This window comes from Chaetodon trifascialis, chromosome 9 (genome assembly GCF_039877785.1).
Source record: "Chaetodon trifascialis isolate fChaTrf1 chromosome 9, fChaTrf1.hap1, whole genome shotgun sequence".
NCBI lineage: Eukaryota > Metazoa > Chordata > Actinopteri > Chaetodontiformes > Chaetodontidae > Chaetodon > Chaetodon trifascialis.
The window spans coordinates 2,408,013-2,429,656 of NC_092064.1; the positions used below are offsets into that span (position 1 = coordinate 2,408,013).

At 40.4% G+C, this 21,644-nt stretch overlaps 2 protein-coding genes across 8 annotated transcripts in view; both read left to right on the forward strand.

Moving 5' to 3' along the window:
• Positions 1-21,644, forward strand: part of LOC139336735 (unconventional myosin-XVIIIa-like) — a 166,937-nt gene that overhangs the window by 38,086 nt on the left and 107,207 nt on the right. For 4 of the 7 annotated variants that reach the window (XM_070970932.1, XM_070970934.1, XM_070970933.1 and 1 more), the window contains exons 3-10: positions 11,773-11,838; positions 12,445-12,532; positions 15,286-15,392; positions 17,605-17,781; positions 17,958-18,168; positions 20,406-20,548; positions 20,925-21,025; positions 21,540-21,603. In XM_070970932.1, coding sequence (XP_070827033.1) covers positions 11,773-11,838; positions 12,445-12,532; positions 15,286-15,392; positions 17,605-17,781; positions 17,958-18,168; positions 20,406-20,548; positions 20,925-21,025; positions 21,540-21,603 — 957 coding nt within the window. The remainder of the gene's footprint in view (positions 1-11,772; positions 11,839-12,444; positions 12,533-15,285; positions 15,393-17,604; positions 17,782-17,957; positions 18,169-20,405; positions 20,549-20,924; positions 21,026-21,539; positions 21,604-21,644) is intronic. The other 3 variants (XM_070970935.1, XM_070970939.1, XM_070970938.1) reach the window with 1 other exon arrangement.
• Positions 607-8,818, forward strand: LOC139336461 (neurofilament heavy polypeptide-like). The gene is made up of 3 exons (XM_070970595.1): positions 607-648; positions 5,576-6,842; positions 8,721-8,818. The coding sequence occupies exons 1-3, from the start codon at positions 607-609 to the stop codon at positions 8,816-8,818; spliced, it is 1,407 nt and encodes a 468-aa protein (XP_070826696.1).

The window sequence follows — 21,644 nt, forward strand, 5'->3', positions numbered from 1 at the left end:
TGTAGCGACACTTCTGACTTGCCTTTGGAGTATACATATGTGCTTTTTAGCTTTTGGAAGGGTTTTGTGTTAATTAGTGCTTTCATATATACTGCGTATGTGTGTAGTTAGCTAAGTAATATATTAATGCATCAGCACCCTCATATATCACACAACAACTAGTCTTAAAGTCTACAATGTCTCTTTTCTATGTAAATATAGATTTTTCTGTAAGGAATACATACATACATACACATATACATATACATATACATACATACATACATACATACATACATACATACATACATACACACACACACACACACACACACACACACACACACACACATATATATAAATTGCTTATTTGTAGTTTAGCACAATTAAAGATATTTGTGATATATGAATATATGATGCACACTACTTCAGCACCCACCTATAGCAGTTATCTGTGCCTGGTTAGCCTTTTTCTGAGGGTGCAATGTGGCCCACAGTCCTACTCTGCCACTGTCTAATCCAGAAATAAATACATCAGTCAGTGTGCTTATTACCTGAGAATTTATAGAAGCCACTAACCCTGAGCCAAACCTGGACACTGGAAGTTCTTATGGGGGGACATTAGGGATGTTGATGCTGATCGTAGCAAGCCAGACAGCTCTGGCCCAAGTCAGATTTTTGGAGACCTGCTTTGTTCTGTTTTGTGTACAGATAGATAAGTTCAAGGCATTTACCCTTGCCCTTGCCCTTGGATTTACAGTGCAAACGTAAGGGAGGATCCGAGACTAATGTTTTGTGTGGGACTACCACCCCAAAAATAACATTTCTCATTTTCGATTGTGATAAATTGATTATTTACTAAGGGAAAGGAAAAAACTGAGGTAGGACTGATCATGTCACAATCACATTAAATCAAATCTATGTTGTACCCACTCTCAAGAAATCAATTGTCAGTGATGCACTATTTTTAATTTTTAATTACAATTGATGGCCAATAAACTTATTAAGGGATATTCCTGTCGTTTTTAAGAACCAGACATCAATCTATAAATAATATAGCAATGCTGTATTACCACAAACACCTCAGAGATATGGCAAAATCTCTGGCAGTATCCAACTTTATCGTCTCACTTTACATATCATCACATAGCCCGACCTCAAGCTCAAATGACGACAGGATTTAATGTTACAAAAATGTATCAAAGCATCCATAATCCATGAGCAGGTGCTGACATTGGTTTGCTTATATCTAATACTCTTGTTCCTCTGTTTGTCAGAACTCTTGGATCCTACTTTACTCTGTTCCAACTTGTCTTTGATTCATGGCCAAGTAGAAGTTTGATGCAACATCACCATCTTTATTAATGAAGATAAAGAGAAATGAATGAAAGTAACTGATGTTCTAGACGGACACAAAGATTAAGTGCTTAATATGAGCCAGAAAAGGTCCCAAAGCAGTTCATAATCCTGGACATTATTTTTAGAGAATGATGTTGGTATGGAACCATGACCACAAGTATGCATCAGCCTCTGAGGGCATTTGGCATTTGTTCTTTAAATGATACCAAAGTCAGGATTAGCTCAGTAGTGTGCTTGAATTTTTGTGTAGATTCAGATGTGTTTTTGCAGATTCCGCCTTACTTTTTATTGTGGTGTACTTTTGCAATCTCTGTTTTCATTTCTCTTTTCATTTCTTTCGCCTACATTGAACATTTTATGATATCTGTCACCTGAAAATCCTCATTCCTATTCATCAGTCTCTGTGTATTCTCACCATTCTTCCTGTCCTAGCTTTCCTCCACCTTCTCCTCCTTCAGCTCTCATCTCATCTATCACAGCCCATGACAGCAGATCAGCCAACATGGCATTTTCATCTCGCTTTTCCTTCTGGGAGAAAAAGGGAAGTCTCATTTTGACATTTCAAGTACTCTTACACTGCATGGTTTTACAGTGTTTTACACTGTGTATTAACTTGTGTGCCTTTAGATACGTGTGGACTTTGTCTGCGTCATACTAAGAATTTGATGGCTTTCACTCACGTATAAGCATATTATAGCAGTTAACCCATATGCTGTGGCTTTGTACAGTACTACCAATGTCTTTTGCTGGACACTGAACCCATGCACGTCCAATGCAGCGCGTGCATCAGTTTTTACTTCTTGAAATAGTAGGACAGAGTGTAAAAAAGAGATGTTTGTGCAAAAATCATTTCTATGAAAAAGATGGCTCATGAATTTAGCATGTTTTGAGGTTTGCATGGTGTGCAAAGGACAACGGCTTCATGTAGTGCCAAGGTTTTGATCTAGGTTTCTTTATTATTATCAACATATTTAGATCAAAGAAGAGAACAAGCCAGGCAGCAAAAGTGTAAGTAAACATTGTCCTTTATTAGAGTTTTCACTCGAGAAAATAGATATCTGGTCGTCAGAGTCATGTTAGAGCTGTGTTTTTTTAGCGATATTGTGTATATATATTTATAGATAGAATTTGACCAATTGAAATTTAGCATTACACACATTAGCTTACAACCCAGATTCCAAGAAAGCTGGGATGCTGTGTAAAATGTAAATAAAAACAAAGCATTCAAGAGCAAACAAACTGTGTTTACTTACTTTACTGGTTTCGTGAAGTGTTCCCAAGCCTGTGTAGTAATGTCCGTTATACAATCTTGTGTTCACAAAGTGAAGTGAGTCACTGAGTGCGTTTAGATGCAGTCAAGTAACCCTTTCATAACTGGAATATCAGCAATAACCAGGTTGCGCACGGCCATGTAAACACCAATAACTCTTTTGAAAAATATTACATTTTTTAAAAACCTGAATATGACCCCTGGGTTACTCCTTTTCTAACCCGAATATTTGGTCATGTATACGCCTATCGGAATATCCCCATTGAACGGAACATTAATTTGTGTTCTGCGCATGTTCTATTTGCAAGGAATCTTGGTCTTTTGAGTGCAGGTAGCATGGATATGGATGGCACAGCTCCGGCTCCATTTCCTATTTCTTCACGTTCTCGCCTCCCATTAATGAAGAAAGTGAGACAGAATAGTGTCAAGTACTGGTGGTGGGTCAGTACCAGCACCAAAGCGCAAACGAAGGCGACTGCTACCAGCCCCAGGCTGTTCATTATCCACCGTGCTGCTGCTGCTGTTGTCGTTGTTTTTGGATACAGGAAGAAGAAGCTGAGATGACGCACATTGCGTCATGACGTTCTCCGTGCGTCGACACACTGTCCGTGCGTCGCTGTTTTGATCGGTATGTCCCAATTGATTACAATTACCATGTATACAGGAATAACCCTGTTTGCTCACACATGTAAACAGGTTATTCCGAATGTTTCAGAAACCGGAATATTGACCATAACCCGAATATTGACTGCATGTAAACGTAGTCAATGACTGAGCCTTTCCAGGATGGCCCTTTCATACCAATCGTGATACTATCACCTGTTACCAATGAACCTGATTACCTGTGGAATGTTCCAAACAGGTGTTTTTGGGCCCAGTCTTTGAAATGTGTTGCTGCATCAGATTCAGAATAAGCAGATATTTACAAAAATCAATGAAGTTGATGAGGTAGAACATTAAATATATTGTCATTGTACTGTTTTCAAATGAGTATATGTCCAAAAATTATTAGCAAATTATCGCATTCTGTTTTATGCATTTCTTACACAGCATCACAGCCTTTTTCGAGTCTGGGTTGTAGATAAGACTTGGACAAACACTGGATCTTGTGCAAGAACATTTTAACAATCATATCCTAAACCTCTCATTTTTTTCTGTGAGGCTTGCTTGTACTTGTCAGATTCAGAAAAACTCTTTATTTACACAAACCTGTCATTAATACACATTTCAACCTGATGAATGCCACCATTATTTGAATAGGTGCATTGAAAGATTTGATCATTAGCTTAACAGATGCCCCAAACTATAATGCTGTAACTGTGGTTTACCTGGATTTATTTGAGACAAAGGTGGCAATGGCTGGTGAACGTGCGTTGCATGCATGGTGTACCATGTGTGCGTCAGGGTTAGACAGGTTTCATTCCAAATGCAATATATTGTATATTACTTACTTACTTGGTACTTTGTAATATTACTGTCTGTGTAGAGTAGTGAGTTGCCGATTATACTACTTTTGTATTATTTTCACCAAAATAACGGCTGAAGTACGACTGGCGTTATATATTGTGGTTATATTATGATTTTTAACAATAACACTATCTATGTATTATAGCTTTAGCAAAACCGGGTCCCTATGACCAGGTTTGTTATTGGTTTTAACTTAAATTTGCTGACAAGCTTTATCAGATTCATTTTTCCTTCTCCCATGTCTCATGCAACAGATTTGCTCTCATTTTAATCTGTACATCTGTCTGCACTGTGTCTGTGCAGGCTCACAGTTAAGCTGTGTCTCACGGATATAACCGCAACCTGAAACACTTATTTACATTTCAAGATTTGACAATATGTGTGTAAATATGAGATCGATGCCCAATAAAACAGTACTAAATAAATATACCTACATTTTGCAACCTAGGTGGAGCAAAGTGTGCTCCTTTCTGGACAGAGCCAGCCACACACACACACACACACACACACACACACACACACACACACACACACACACACACACACACACACACACACACACACACACACAATCCACTCAAAAGAGGTGTGTCATATTTGTCCACTGACTGTCAGTCCTGCTGTTGAATTCAGCAGACAAGGACAACAAATTTAGCATAGTTTTAGTGATATTAGATGACATGAAAAACATTTGTCAGTGCAACAAGTTCTCATTAATCACTCATACAGAGCAAATCTGTATGAGTTGTTCTTGCATGAGGCCCATTGATTTTGACGATAGTAAATAAGTAAAACATTAAAGCGTTTTCAAACAGCTAAAACTACCCAGGAAACCAGGCCTCCCAGCCTCTCCAAGAGCATGAACTCCATCGAAGATATGACTGAAGACCCTTTAGCCAGTCATGGAGGGGTGTTATATGTGTAACAGCCATAGAAATGTGTTCACAATTGTGTGGAAAAATACCTTCTGCAGTTAGAGGCATACAGTCAGCAGATGATCATTCTCTGAGACACTCTTACTTCCTCATAGCATCCTAACTGCCCTGCAAACCCTTCTCAGTAATGCCTATTATGGGATTTCAGGGTTTCACCCCCAAGAGTCAGTGATGAATGTAGCAGTTGGCTGCTCGGTCCTGTTCTGTACAGTCAGGCATTTTTTTTGTAGTTCAGGATTAAAAGAGATGTCTCGTGGAGTTGTGTGATTGATGTTCTGAGACTATACACACACACACACACACACACGCACGCACGCACGCACGCACACACACACACACACACACTAATATTGCATCAAGGTTAATAGGCCTGTCTGTTTGGGTTAGTCTTAAACTCTTGTCTCTTACTTGTCTTTAGTAATTATTGCACACCATGACTGCATACACATCCTGCTCAGTTTTTAATACCAATGTTTTGATATTGATATGTTGGTAGGACAGGATACCTGGATTTTCCTTCATTTTTTCCATTCTTTTACCTCTTCTCTTTCCTTTCTGTGAGTAGCCAGACAGTAATGGGCTGTCCAACCAGTCCAAGTCAGTTCCAGCTTTAGACCCTGGCAGGGGGTTATTCCGGGCAAAAAGTCCCATGTCAGTTTCCACTGGTGGGTCGGTAGCCCGGGTCAGGAGTCCCTCCCCACCTAACGTCAGGACACCTGTTAAAGTTCCAGAGCGCTTCACCAGCCCTGAGCCACCAGCAAAGATGGCAGAGCATCTTAGGAGTCCTGAGCCACGACAAGCTGCTCTGAGCCCCGAGCCTAAAGTTATTAATAGTGAGCGGGAGCAAAATGGCCTACTGGGCAAAAGTGTGGTCAATGGTGCAGCCGAAGATATCAAACTTCCAGGCAACAGCACCAACCAGATAGATACTACAAATGACCAGAATCTGCCACGCAAGAAAGTAGTGAAAGTGGTCCGTCGTGTTGTCCGAAAAGTCCTGCCCACAGAAGAAGACAGGGCCCCTGTGTCAACGAAATTATCAGACCAAGCTCCAGAAACAGCCAAGCCTGATGCTGAACCAGTTAAAGCAGTGTCAGCACCAGCTTCAGTTTCTAAGCCCCCTGTGATGTCAGGGTTCTCTTTTAAACATGATGTCATCAAAACAGAAGACAAAGATGACATTTCCCGAGGATTGACAAACTTCATCATCAGAGGCAGGACAAGGGAGTCCCGTCCACGAATATGCAGGGATGAACAACCAGAGAAAATAGAGTCAGAGAAGAAAAATGAGAAGAAAGAGGAAAAAGTTGAGCTAAAGGAGAAGAAAGAGCAGAGGAAAGAGGATAAAACTACCCTTGAGCCACCAGACATCAATCACAAATCTACAGGCTCTGATATAGTTATACAGGATGTCAAACCCCCTGTGGCTTTTGAGCACACAGCTCCAGCTTCTTCCAAATCATCTCATTCCAGACCTTCATCTCTCCCACCGGTTGTTGGCTTTATTCCGGCTCCCAAGCCCTCGCTCTTGTCTCCACCTCCTGGCTTCATCCCTGCACCCAAACCAACTGCTGCCAGAAAACCCACCCATGCAAATCCTCCGTCTACCACCCAAGTGGCCCAAAAATCTTTCTCCCTCTCTCCTTCGTCACGTTTCAACCCAGGTTCTAAACCCTCTCCACTTACAACTCCTGTGAACCCTGATCCTCCTCTCCCTATTCCTGGTCAACTGTCTCCCCCTCCAGGAATCAATCCCATTCAACAACCTGCTGTCAGTCAGCAAGAGGTACAGTGTCCACACCTAGCATGTATGGTCAACATTTGGGGCATTGGTATGGAAAGTGCATGGCCTTTTGAAATGCATGTTTGAAGCAGAAGAGCAATGTGGTTCTTGCTTAGATATCACATGTATAGCCTCAGTCTGTCAAGCACTTTGGTCTTTATTATTCTTTCAGTGGAGCTTTAAAATGGCAAACTGGCCCTTTTGTTTATGGGAACTGAAGTAGTCCTCCATTGTTGAGTGCCTTTGCTGGGCACCTAGGCAGTAGTTGTTGAGGTTGGAGGAAGAATTTGCTTACTTCCTTTACATTTCAGTTACAAACCCAGAATTCTGTCTTCAACTTGCTCATTTCCTCACAAACTTGGTTTTGCTGTGAAAACACAGTCGTTTATTTGTGAAACTACAGGGGTTTTTGTGGTTTTGCAAATTTTAGGAGCTTGCTCGTTATGAAATTTCTGATTATTAAACCCCTGCCTGTGGCAGAGTCTATCATTAAAACATAGAAGACAGTTGCTACTTTTTTCACCTATCAAATCTTACACAGCAGAATGCAGCTCATAAGGCAGCAGTCCCATTAGAGACTGCTCCGAACACGAGAATACAGTAGCCTAGCTTAGTAGCTAAAGGAAACTGACGCAGAGCCAATTGATTCATTGCTGCATTCTGGGAGAGGATCTGAGGCACAGGTGGCGCAACTCACAATTTTAGTTTAAATTTATGCTGGCACACTGTACTCATCCACTTACTTGGTTTGTTGCAATTCGTGTCTTGCAAATATTATTGCTGTAACCAGAGAGTTGTATTATTGTGCGTGTGGAATTCATTATGTCTTGTGCATGCTGTTTGAGGCTCCTTTTCCTCCTTATTTGGGAGAACTACTAACTAGGGCTGGGCAATATGGCAAAAAAATATGATCACAATAATTTTTTCCATATTGATCAATATTAGTATTTATTGCGTTAAATAATTTGATATTGCTGCCAGTTTGATGAATATCCTGATAATGACTGAAGCCTGAAGAAACCAGAGGGTTCATTAGGTAAACGTTAGAAAATATTTTACTAAAATGTTGCCAACCATCTGAGCCTTTATTCATTGCTTTATTCATTCATTGCTCAACAATTTCCTCAACGCAAGTTCACTTTCCTCACTTTAGCATAAAATATGGCTGTGTAAAACAAAATGGGTGAAGATTAAGATGCGGCAACAAGTTACTGTGGGCAGATTGGCTGAAGATGTCACATTTCTCCACGTTTGAATTCTGCTTGTTCAGGTGTTTATAAGATTGATAACACCGCCGCCCTTCAGTTGCATGTGTGGATAATGTACATTGACTTCAGTGAAGTGCAATATATCCCGAACTCTTTTTCATTCCCTCCACTGTGGCAGAGGCAGAGAGGAAAATGTAGCTTTTGTGTTACTTAGTTCTCATGATTTTTCCTCTTTATCAGAGGACACCCACATGCATGTCCACTCTCTTCACTAGTCGCTCAAACAATGCTGTTCGGTAGGAAATGAGAGTGTACTTTTACATGGATGGCAAAAACTGCAGGCTGACTGTTGTCACATTTATTTCTGCAGTGGGATAGGCTGTTCATCCACATTGAGTAAAAATGTACAAAGCTTATCATCATCATCATCGATGTAAAGGATACTGCAATGACCCATCAAGTTAGTTTTATCGCCTAGCCCTACTCCTGATATGGCCTCTACAAATCTGACTCTACAATAACCGCTTTGTAATGTTGATGACAGACTTGTGTGCAGAGTGTGTGGGAAATATGATTCAATGCAGCTGTGGCTGACTGTGGCTGAATAAATCATATGTTTTGTAACTCTGTCTTCGTATGTAGTCATGGGATAGTCATGGTCATTTGCTGCATCTTTGTCAATGGGCTTCGTGTCAATGTGTTGCTGCTTTGACCTGTAGGAGGCACCGCTCAGTCCCACCGAGGAGGCTCAGAGACGCCTGATGAGGATCTTCAGTGCCCCTGTAAATCGCTTTGCTTCCCATCTTCGTATTATTGATGTCTTGTCATTTGTCTCTAACAGCACTAACTGTCACTGACATGCTTCATTTTATTGGTGCATATTGACAGAGACACACAGCAGGGGAACATATTAGCAGGGTGTCTGTGACCCTCCTGACTGGGGAGAACCATTGTGACTTATGACTGAGTGAAATATAATCCCCTCTGGTGGTGTGCTGGCTCCAGTGCTCTTACACTTACTTTTATAACTGTTTCTCTTGCTTTCGTCATGCACTTGTATTGCTTACTTACTTACTATCCTCTTAGCGACTTGATCCGAATACTGAAGGTCCTGATTTGCATCTAAGAAATTTATCAGATAAATTATTAAGCTATTATTTATATGACTGAAGTTGTTGTTGCGTCAGTTAATTCTGTCAGCTTGTTTAACTCGGGAAGGTGTCACTTTGTTGGAGTTGGAGCTACAGAAGCACTTGCCCCTCTGCTCGCCATCGTAAAGTGGTGTTACAGAGTGGAGGCTCTTCCCTCAGAAGTGATCTTTGGTTGAGTAGAAATGTGGGCTGCAGGGACCACACAAACCTGACGACAGACAAGTTTTTGGGTTTGTCATTAGGTTATTCACAGAATTAACAAAGACAGTTTTGTTCAGTCAAAGTTTAGCATATGTATTTTTCCCAGCAGACTGTTAGAAAATAAAGTGAAATATACTGACTGTGTGATTCAGTGTCTCCTGCTGAAATGCTCATTAGGAGTTATAGTTTTTTCTGTGTCTACAGGCTTTTACTTTTGTTTGGTATTGGTGATTTGACCAGGAATCGACCGTCAGTTATTTAACACTGTAAGGTTAGAAAAACTAAACTGGAAGACAGATGAACCTTTTTCAGCATTGAAACCCTGTAGCCCAACAGTTGGCCTGCACTGTCAAAATTGATTACAAAGGATAGTAAAACTCTGAATGGCGTATAAGCCGTACTTGTAACATTAATTATTGTCATAACTACAACACTCTTTACCAGCCAATGTATTTGCCCACATCTGCTGGTTGATAGCTCAGTACACACTCACCCAGTGGGGACTTATTCTTTTCTTTTCACTTTTACAGTACATTCCCTTTCGAGTAACATCTTACTAATGTGTCACTCTAACGATAAACTGTTTGAACTGGTCTGCACTTCCAAAAAAACGTTGTCATTTTGTCACTCTATAGGAATCATTTTCAGCCCACTAATACTACTACTTACTAACTGCAAACCATTGCATTTTCTTCATCCAAAGTTCCATGTTAACCTTGTCTTCTTCTATCTCCCACTCTTCCCCACGTTCTCTGTCCTTCTTCCTTCTCTCCATGCCTTACTCACACTGCTTTTGCCGGCTGTTGTTGTCTCCCTGTGGCTGCTTTGTGGCTAAGCTGGAGCCAGTGGTCAGTGTTTCGCCTTCTGTCCAAGCCCCTGCCCCTGCGGCCCCACAGCCCCAGGGCTCCCTTCAGGCATCACAACCCTCCAGCCTTCCTCTGGGCCTCCTGGCTGGAATTTGTACTCGAGTGGCTTGTCAGAGTGTAAGGCCCAGACTCCTTCAAACCTTCCCCCTTTCCCCATTTCGCTTTTCTAACGTTTGTATTTTGCTGTGACTAATACAGAAAGCTGACGGGCTATAAGATTTAATCCAGTCACTTTCCACATCTGATGTATTGGGTGAGATGTGAATTTTTTTGTTTTGTATTTGTTTTAGGATTGATCATACACTTAACATAAATTGATTGCAGAATTATTGTGTGACTGATCAGATTTTTTGAGATTGGGAGATTTGCTGGCCTCACTGTGATTATAAGTATTGTCTGTATTCTGTTTTGTCTGTATAAGTATTGTATTGTTAAAGTATTGTCTCAGTTAATATTGATGTTAATTCAATCTCTGTTACTCCAGTACACAGATGTTGGACATGTTTAGCCTAGTTTAGGCAGGGGAAATAATGTAAGCATGTAACTTCTGAAGTCTTTTATTTGAATGTTGCGACCTAGTGTGCCACAAAAGAAAATCCATACATTGTGGGTTTAAGAGCAGTTATTTTTGACCAAAGTCTGTGGGGTGGAATGACTGCAAATCAAGACAACAACTCCAAGCTGACACATTGATATATTGGTGATAACATTGTTAGGTAATAAGGCACAGTGCTCAAATAAATCACCTTTAGAGTTCTTGGAGGATATATTTTTTTAGTTATGACAGAGCTAGACTCATGTTTAACCCCTTTTGTTCCACTCATGAAATTCAGCTAAACATGTCCAGAACTTTGTACTACAAGAGATGAGAGGTGAAAGAGATCAAGAGTTCAGAACTGATGGTGGGTCTGACAGCCAAATCCAAACCCATTGTTGATCCCCAAAGTCTTGCCTGCTGATATTTTACAGATGCCATGAAGTGAATTATTCAGTCAAAAGCTTTTTGGCAGGTCTCTCCTTGTTTTTCATCAACATGAGCTGCAATTTGTAACACAGTGGCATGATGTAACTGCCTCGTCTTGCAACACATCAGGCTGATGGAAGCAACCTGCATGGGTTTTGTATTGGCACATCGTGATCTGTGCATGTGTGGTGCTTCCACTCCTCAGGAGGTATCTGTGTGGGTGCTGTGTTGCATTTAGTTGAGGTGCTCCTTTGTTCATTACTTTAACTCTTTTTTGTTGTCATGCAGCCATTTTGTTCCATGAATCTTATAGCATTTGACCAGTGAAAGTGTAATAGTGGATCGTAACAGGTCCTGTAACAGATGATGGTGCTTGTAGAATAAACTTGATTTCTCTCCCACGGTGGTGCATAAGTATCACAAACTACACTTGGTTGACATGCAGTCGACAGCTGTGCAAATGATCTTCTATTTATCTGTCTGCTTATCAATTTTATCTTTTCTATTTATGTGTATGTGTGTCTGTATAATATGTGTTGCCCATATATAATTGTGACCTTTGACCTCTTCCTGCTGGCCAAATCATTAGGGATCAGTGGAAGAGGACCCTGTGGCTCTCCTTCTGGCATCTCATGCTGCAGCTAAGCAGTCCCAGGTCTGGCCTGCGCTGTGCCTTACTTGCATCAGCTCATCCCATGATCACCCTGCTCTATGGAGTGTTGTGCTGTGTTGTGCCTCCTCCCTTTGCTTGTGAAGTGTAGTGTGTCTTGTTCATATTTCCCATTGAAATAATGCAACATTTAAGCAGTCATTGATAGTTATGACTGCATTTGTTTTTTTGATTTTACATCCAAACATAGCTTACATATACATAGCTGTGTTCACTGAAATTAGGTAATCCCTGGCATTTTGGTAACAGGGTTGCTGTTGAACTCCCTTCACATCCCCCTGAGGCTTGATATTTTGACATCTGTCTGGTTTGAAATTTCTCACACACAAATATGTACACAAACATTGTTACACACCACCCTTAAGGAGCATGCAGTGCTCAGTGGACTTTGAGACCTTTCAGTCGACTGTCATCCACTGCATGGTCATCATCTTGACAAGCTTTCCCTTCATAACCTTTAAGCATGGACCGGTATCAGGCTGGAAATACTGGCGGCTCAGTGTTACTATGAGTAGTCCAGTGATGTGGCTTGGAAAAAGTTATTTTCTATTGCTGTCCTTTAATTTTTCTCCTTGTCCTTTTGTCCACTAGGTGAAGACAGAGGAGCAGATTGCAGCAGAGCAGGCCTGGTATGGATCAGAAAAAGTGTGGCTAGTCCACAAAGATGGCTTCTCCCTGGGTGAGATGGGATTCCTTGGCTTTTTTGCGCATACAGCACCATTTCCCTCTCAAACATTCTAATGGAGAGAAATTTCAAACGTTTTTTTGACAATTTTGTGCTCCCTGAAAAATGTTTGAATGCAATTGGTAATTTTATTTTTTTTAACTGATTCCATTTGAATTACCTACATTTTTTTGTTACTGCAAGCATATGTCACAACAAAAGTGTGTTTCATTGTGTGAGTGTCTCACACAATTCAATAGGGATAAGTTTCTGCAATAATAAACTATAAAACCATACATTACATACAATTAATCAAGTAATCTTCTGACCTCTAACAGATGGTTTTCTTGTGGAATTGTATAAATACAGCACTTTTTCTTCTTCGCCTTGTCTCAAGCCTGTGAACTACTACTGTTTTTATAGAGATTAAACAAAAGAGATGCAACATGTTAATTAGTGAGCTTTCAACTCTGAGCAGAGTCTGGCTAACCGTTTTCTTTCAGCTTTCAGTGTGTCTGTTAAGCTAGACTAAGCAAGTCCTCTCTCACAGATTTATAACATGCAGGCAGGACAGTGATATCCATTGTCTTGTTTTACTCTCGAAAAGAGCAACTAAGCATATTTCCCAAAGTTTAACACCTCCTTTAGTCATCAGAAGGATCTTAGATTGTGGTCCAGTGTGTTTGCTTGCTTGTCTGTGTTTGGCTGTATTGAAGGTTTCAGTTGTATATTCTGTTGTGCTGTTGTGCATTGTAGAGTTGGGTGGTATACAAATTTTGATACCGTCAAACTTTTCCCACATTTTCCCGGGGTATACGGTATTACCGTGACTAACTAAAAATCACTTTGCAGGGCAGCATGACATGCGTGCAGTTCAGACGGTCAATGCTCATGCGAAGAAGCACCAGTCCTAACTTGTAGCACACCAGAATGACGGGGAGAAACTCAGTTAAAAGCCTCTACCAAGCATTGCCACCCAAACGAAACATAATTCATACCGCACAAAATTATATGCACATGTAATGAAAACATGAAAATTGCGCACGTCAAACTTACGGCATCTGCTGATTTCACCACTTCGTGCAAACCACAAAAGCCCGGTATCATATGAAAGCAGAGAGTCTGATGATCACGAAGATGTCTGCCTCCACACTGTGCGACGGAAACTCGGCGAGCTAGCAGCCGAGGAGTAGCAGAAAAAAACTTTGCTTCTGTAAATCATACAGTATGTCTTAGCTTCTCTGTTTTGTGGTCAAAAGTTCTGTTCCAGCCCGAAAAATGCTGCTAATGTCTCCTCCTATGACTCTACGTTAGTTTGAGATCAATCATGAAGGTCCTGCTTGTTTACATAAAAAGGAGGGGGTTTCTAGAGTGGAGGGAGCGCTCTTCATGTAATAACCTATCTCTGGGCTTACTTCCTGCTGGATCGTCATTGGTGTTTCTATGGTGAATGTGGGCGGGTCGCTGAGCTATTGACCGGCGTAATCACGCAGTTAGTTTCACCGCTCTGTCTCATGAAGGAGCAGAGCGCTCACAGAGGACTCTGCTGAGCAGCCCGTAGTGTTATTTTACTGTTTTATTTGCATTTCGTCTTTTTATGAGAGCTAAGAACAATAGCAAGCAGAAAAAAGGCTGAAAAAGTGTTTTCAACAGAGGAGTTTCTCCGTGTGCTTGGACGAGATAACGGTACTCTATCCAGACGCGCCCATATGAGCGCCTGGACATACCTGTGTTAAAACATCTGTAAAACTGCTCAGGTTCTTTTTGTAGCATGTAATTTTTCACAGTCACCTTTTTCTTGAGTAAAAATTCAAACAGATACATTGAACGGAGTGGACTTCATTTTTGTTATGACGATGCTACAATTATGTTCGACCCTTATAGACCTATATGTGCAGCATTTTTTAAATGACGGTAACTGATACCGTTGCTATTTTTAGATACCGCGGGATACCTTATTACCAGATTACCGCCCAACCCTAGTGCATTTTACCGAGATTATTTTTGTAAGCAAGCATTCTTTTTGAAAATATATCCTTAAATCCTGCGTGCTCAGCAACCGGGTATAGTTGCATATGTTTTCACAGCAACACCCCAAAGCAATAGTTATTGTTTTGGCACCATCCAAATTTGCATGGTCAGCTCATTTATTCAGATAACGTGTCTGGATACGGCGTCTTCCAGCATTGGGATGGCAGTGAAACTACATGAACTTGATCAGGCTAAGCAGACTAGCGTGCCACAACTGACAGACAGCTGGTAAAACTTCCAGGTAAAAAAGCACTCAATCTTTGTTCCGCGCTGTAAGTATGTAGACAAATAGGTTATTATGACAGTCGTTGTTTATGTCACTGGCCGTACTCAACTGAACGTTTGGTAGAGAATGGTTCAGGATGAATATGTGTACTATTTCACCCCTAACGTTCGTATCAAATTTGTCATTGCACCAGTAGTCCAGAAAAAATGTTTGATAGTGTTGACCGATGTTGATAGTGACATCGGTGGAATATTGGCTGGTAGAAATGGTCATATTCATTTGTTTTTTGCAAGGAGAGGGAAAATACTGTGTTGTCTCTTCACGTTCTAAGTGGTCTGAGAAGTTCTGGTTCCATTCATGCTGTAGTTTTCCACCTCAAAGATTTTAAAAAAGAACATCATATACTTGTCCTGCTTTGGTTTTGCCTTTTAATGAAGCTGTTGAATTAGACGGTGAGTACGGGCACTTCCAGCCGGCTCATGGCTATCTGGTGTTTCCTGTCTCCTCCCAGCCACCGTGGTGAAGACAGAGGCTGGCTCCCTGCCAGAGGGCAAGCTGAAAATCAAACTGGAGCATGATGGGACAACACTGGATGTGGACGAAGACGATGTGGAAAAGGTAAATGGAAAATGGCTACAAATGATTGATAAAATTTGATTCACTCTGTTGACCCAAGTGAATACTTTCTATGGCATTTGCAAACAACCTTTTTTTCAGTGTATTTTGTATTTACTCCTGGGCATTGAGAATAGTTTCATTGCTAAGATTGAATCAGATGTCATCATGCCAATCGTACAGTACAACACTCCTTTCACAAATCCTAACATTTCACAGTATATCACAATAAGTGTATATATTCTCTACTTAATTCTCTGTGTTGTAGGAAACTGTTTGAAAATAGAAAATGGGTTGATGTCTCATTCTTTGTTTTTGTTTGTATTTTAGTTTATTATTTATTCAACAGGTTCCATGTTCAATTTTTTTTTAAATGACAATAATAAATAAAACAAAATAAAATAAAACATAGATGCAGAGCTAGGCTGAAGCCTTCTGACATTAACAGTCACTGGGCAGCATGCAAGAGGTCTACTCTCCACCTGTCACTCAGTCTCTCGGAGAGGCTCAGAGGCCGAGAGTCAGGCTGCCACAGATTGCCACAGAAAACACTGACAGCCACCAGGAATGATATGTTAATGAAGCAGAGGTCAGAGGGGACAGTTGGGAAGTTTGTTGCTGTCAGTTGTTGACATTTGCTTACTTGGCCACCATGGTTTTTCCGATCAGATTCTTTCTAAAATGTATTAAAAGATTCATTAACTGGAACAAAACAGCTTTGTTATTTATGTTCCATCAGTGTATTTCATTTCAGAGAAAAAGGGAAGAGAGAAGATTAAGAGCCCTCTTTCCATGGATCTGATCAGAGCTATAGGCATGCAAAATGTTCCTCTCAATGTGCTGTTTACTGATGACATAAGCACCTTAGTGTCCTCGAACATGACCTGCTTCTTGTTGACCTCTGCATTAAGTTTAAGTAAGTCTGGTGATATTCTATAATTTTACTGTCAAGAAATCTAATTTGTGCAGCTAATCCACAATAAACTTATTAGAATTCCAAGTTTTGAGAAATGAAAATGTCCAAAAATAGTCCCCAGCAAATGTACTGTTTCCTCCTGCTTTCATAGTCCTATTTGATCAAAACTAGGTGATTTCAATCAATCAAGAAATCACATAAAGTGTGACTACATGAAGTAGCATGGAGTCATGGAAGTGGTTGTCTTCATTGTTAAACCACCATCGCAGGTGAAAATGAGTAATTATGCTCCATCACAAGTGAGCAGTAGAAACAATAGTGAACAACAGAGTAGCATGTTAAGAAGTTCATCGACTTCCTTCCTCATTCTCTGCTGAATCACGTAGTGTCCCATGTTTCACCAGAAGTTGTAGCAACTAGAGGGAGTAAAGTGGATATGATACCACTGACAGGTGACCAAATGAAAAGCATCATTAACTTGAATGAAATGACAGGTGTTAACATGTTGTTGATTTTGTTCTGCACATGAGATTTGTTGAGACTAACAAAGCAAATGTCGTCCTCGAAAGGAATAAACTGTGTCTTGAGATATATGATGCTTAAGGTACTCAAGGCTCTCAAACTTGCCACTCAAAGATCTGCATCTGACTTATATTCATGTTCAGAGGTCCAGAACAATTGGAAACAACAAAATAACATTTTAGCACTTAATTTACATCACATCTCTTGTTATTGGGCCAGCATGAAAGCAAGGCGGACAAGGCTCAGACAGTTAGTCAGTATTCATTTCTGACTCAGATATGTTCTTACAACTACAGTTACACTAGTTAATGTGTACTCTGGTAAAACATTAATGTGCTAACTCAGCAGCAACAACACCCAACACTCTCAGACCCGCAAGCCACCAGTTGACAATATGGGACTTCTCATGAGAATGATCAACTTCGTGTTGTCTTTTGAAAACAATTGTTATTATATTGTTGTTTTCTGATACTTGTATACGTGACATATACATACATGGGAAAAGGGTTTTTATTCCAAATAAACTGATAACTGCAAATAAACCACTGTAGTATTAGAAGATAAAAACCCTTACAGCACTCAGTTTGATTATAGAATTACAACCATGGAGGCAGTTTGCTTTATTTGCATCAGCCAGTCACCTGTGGGGTTTTCCAAGTGCCTCTCAACATTCCTCTATGCTGATGTCCCATACTTGACCCTTTAAAAATTCCGTATCTGGTTACACATCTATCCTTTCCTAGTTGAATGCTATCATCATCATCTCCCTCTGTGTAGGCCAACCCTCCATCATATGACCGATCAGAGGACCTGGCTTCACTACTCTATCTAAATGAATCCAGTGTGATGCACTGCCTGAGGCAGCGCTATGGAGGCAATCTTATCCACACCTATGCTGGACCTAACATGGTAGTCATCAACCCCCTGAGCACACCGTCCATGTACTCTGAGAAGGTAAGTTTTAGGCCAGATAACTGGTATTATTGTTAAAGCAGCATACTGTATTAATACCCATGGTGTCCATGTTGTGTAAATAACACAAGGATTCTCTACATTTTTAGCTGTAAAAGTAGAAAAACTTAAGCTTTGTTTTCTTAAAATTAACTTCTTACTTCTTCCTCCCACATCAGGTGATGCACATGTTCAAAGGATGTCGACGGGAGGACTCTGCTCCTCATATCTATTCTGTGGCTCAGTCAGCCTACCGCAACCTCCTTACAACCCGTCAGGATCAGTCCATTGTGCTGCTGGGCAAGTCCGGCAGTGGCAAGACAACCAACTGTCAGCACCTGGTCCAGTATTTGGTCTCCATCGCTGGGAGCACAGGCAAAATCTTCTCTGGTGAGCCTGCAGACAAAAAAGAGGGGAGCAGAGCCAACACAAAAATCCATGAATAGATATATAAACAGATGGACAGATAGTACACTGTGGAATGTCTCTGAGTAGGAATTTTATATGATGTAGATCACCTGGTAAGACTCAGTGTGCAGTGTTGAGTTTGAGCTTGATGTTGAGTATGGGGAAAACAAAAAGACAGCAGAACTGCAGAACTATGTACAGTAGGTCAAAGTTGAGGCAGGAAGCATGTCTTTAAACTGTAATGGATGTTTACAACAGACATTTTGGCTGCTAACTTCACTGATTGCTTTTATTTTCTCTTCCAAACCATGGAAATATGTCCCTAATTGCAATGATCAGGTGTTGGACTGTTATAGTATAGCAGTTAATTTCCATATGCACCCACTGTATGAGTGGGTGTTTTTACTAGCTTTGTTCTTTTCAGTTTATGATCTACTTCTGCTTCAGTTGTGCCAAAAACGTACCGTGATCTGGTTTCTCTCTCTCTGCCTGGCCTTAACCACATTTAACCACGATCTGCAACTGTAATCAGATTCCTACCTTGAGACTTTGTTTGCACCGTCCTGCAGTCTGCACTGGAGTGACTGGTTGCAAACTGTTTATTATGGAGTCGTCTGATCCGTGGTGGAAACAGATTTCCTGCCCACCTCCCAGCAAGCTAGTGTGAATCAGGAGGAGAGGACCTCCTGCTCCACCCTTCCTCATTCCACTCCAGGAAACTGTAAAAGAAGGAAAGGTCGTAACGTCACTGTGTAGTGCCTGAATGCACATTCGTGCCACACTTGAAGCTCTCAGCTCAATTAGTGTAGTGGTGAATGGGCAGACCACTCCCTCATCTGTCCCCTCTCAGTTTCATAGGTGGTGGTGTGTTATTTAGCTAATGTTTAATGTGTTTTCAAGGTACATTTTGTTTGGTTTGTATGTTAATTCAATATTTCAATAGGCTAAATAAGAATACTAGAGATGGAAAGAGGAAATGCAGAGAATCTAAACAGAAATTGCTAAAGGACTGTCTGGTAGCGTCATATCAAACTATGAATGAACTAATGTCTACCTGTCAAAAAGCAGAAAAAGAAGCCAGGACCTCCTGTTTCTCCAAAGCCGTTGGAACAAACCATCATAACCCCAGAATTCTTCTCAAAACCATTGAATCTGTAATTAACACTCCTAGCCAACAAACTGAAAACATCCCCATGATCTGTGAGCCATTTTTGTTCTTAACCAAAAAAATAGATTAAATAAAATTTCAGATTGATCATGTCACCAATGACCTTTCTTCTTCTCCACAGTGTAACCCCTTTTCCTTGCCCAATAACTTTTTTGCCCTTTTATTATGCACATTAAAGGACATCATGGCCAAATTAAAGTCTTCGAGTCCTTCAGATCTTATGCCTGCCAGATTTCTCAGAGGTTTTTAGTATTGGCTGTGTCCCCTCCTGCCTTAAGCAGCAGTAGTAGTAATAGTGCACCCACTGCTCAAGAAACCTAACCTTGATACTACCAATTTTTAACAGAAGTACCATCAAAGAGTTGATTTTATAATGAATAATTACAGTATATTTTAGACAAAGTCGTATTTAGTCTCAGCAAGTGCTTCTGTTGCCTCTCTGGCCTGTGGTGTTCCACAAGGTTGTTCTGTACATATATGCTTCAGTCAGGGCCCCTCACCTCTGGAATTCCCTGCCAGAGACCATGAGACTAGCAGGATCTGTGACATCTTTTAAATCATTTCTCAAAATGTATTTTTTTTTATCTTAAGGATTTTATTCCATTTTATATGTAACTGTATAATTTTAATTGCCTTGATTTTATTTGCCTCAGTCCTAAAATGTTTTAATTCTGGTTCTACCATGTAAAGCACTTTGTAACTTTGTTTTGGAAATTGCAGTAAAATAAAGTTTGTCATTATTATTATTATTTTTAATACTAGTAGTAGTATTATCAGGACTATGTAAAATTGCCTGTTATGGACACACGAGCATCATGGTTATCTCTGATGTGATTTAGAACAGTAGTTTCTGTCAATATGATGGAGCATTTCAAATTTGTTGTCTACTCAAGGAACCTGCATGTTGTTTCAGTATTTACTGAAAAACTTAAAGGACAGAACAATATTCTAGATTCTCAATAAGACATTGATAACCAGTTTGCAAAAACGTTTACACCGATCCCCAGAACAAATAATGAGATACAATTTTTTTCTTTTTTTGCTGACACAGCTGAGAAGTGGCAGGCGGTCTACACCATCCTTGAGGCTTTTGGCAACAGCTCCACTTCTATGAACACCAACGCAAGCCGCTTCTCCCACATAGTGTCCCTTGACTTCGACCAGGCTGGGCAGGTGGCCTCTGCATCCATCCAGGTAACACACACACACACACACACACACACACACACACACACACACACACACACACACACACACACACACACACACACTCTCTCTTTATATTCATAAAGAAGACAGGTGTACACTGGTGACAAATCTTTACTTGGCCTACACCTTTTTCACACCTTCAGAGTCAATTTACTTCCAGTATACAATAATGTCTGGTGTTATCCGCTTAAATTGCAACAGTTTGAATATTAAGTAAAACTAACCAAATTGTTTAAGAAGTGAAGCATTGCAGAAGGAAAATTGAGACTGTCTTGGCCTTCAAACAAAGGGACACTTGCATGAACACTACTACTGTATATATGTAGTATAACTGCCTGACTCTTGTTGTCTCTGTGTGAAGACGATGCTGCTGGAGAAAATGAGGGTGAGCAGACGGCCTGAAGCAGAGTCCACCTTCAATGTCTTTTACTACATGTTGGCCGGAGCCGACAGCAGCCTGAGGTCATTCTTCTACCATGTCTTTAACTGACAGTCTTTGAATAGCAAACATAATTCTGAAGTATTCAAATGTTCCAAGTTATACATATATTTTATACATTTCTCTGGAAAATGTATTTAAAAGATAATAGTTATGATTTGGGCATCACAGCTCATTAGACTAAATTGGACCAAGTCAGTTTTTGGCAGTCCAGGCCAGTCAGTGTTGACAGTTATGTAGTTATGCTCTTCCTACCTGTTGTTCTCATTTAGCTTATTTTAAACAGGCTTGATATAATTTGATGGAATTAGCATGGGAAATAATAATAAAAAACCAAACTGGCCAACAAACATAACTGTAAAATAGGTCAGATAGCAAAGTGGTCTTTGAGTCTTTTCTATGTTTTGTTTTGTTTTGTTTTTTTAATTCGCGCAGTCATTTTCAGGTTGGAAGGCACAGGTCACCTCACCCAAACGATTCCTCTTATAATGAACACTCATGATCCCAACTTATTGCCTCTATCTTTCCCTCTCCCAGAACGGAGCTGCACTTTAACCACCTGGCTGAGAACAGTGCTTTTGGGATCCTACCACAGTCTAAGGTAATCACACTAGATTAACTGAGACGTGTCCGTTTCACATT

Excerpts from the sequence above, each read along its gene's own strand:
- LOC139336461 (XM_070970595.1), top strand. The coding sequence starts at position 607 with ATGTTGATGCTGATCGTAGCAAGCCAGACAGCTCTGGCCCAA. Across the intron at positions 649-5,575 it reads GCCAGACAGCTCTGGCCCAA|CCAGACAGTAATGGGCTGTC; the intron begins GTCAGATTTTTG and ends TTCTGTGAGTAG. Across the intron at positions 6,843-8,720 it reads GGTCAACATTTGGGGCATTG|GAGGCACCGCTCAGTCCCAC; the intron begins GTATGGAAAGTG and ends TTTGACCTGTAG.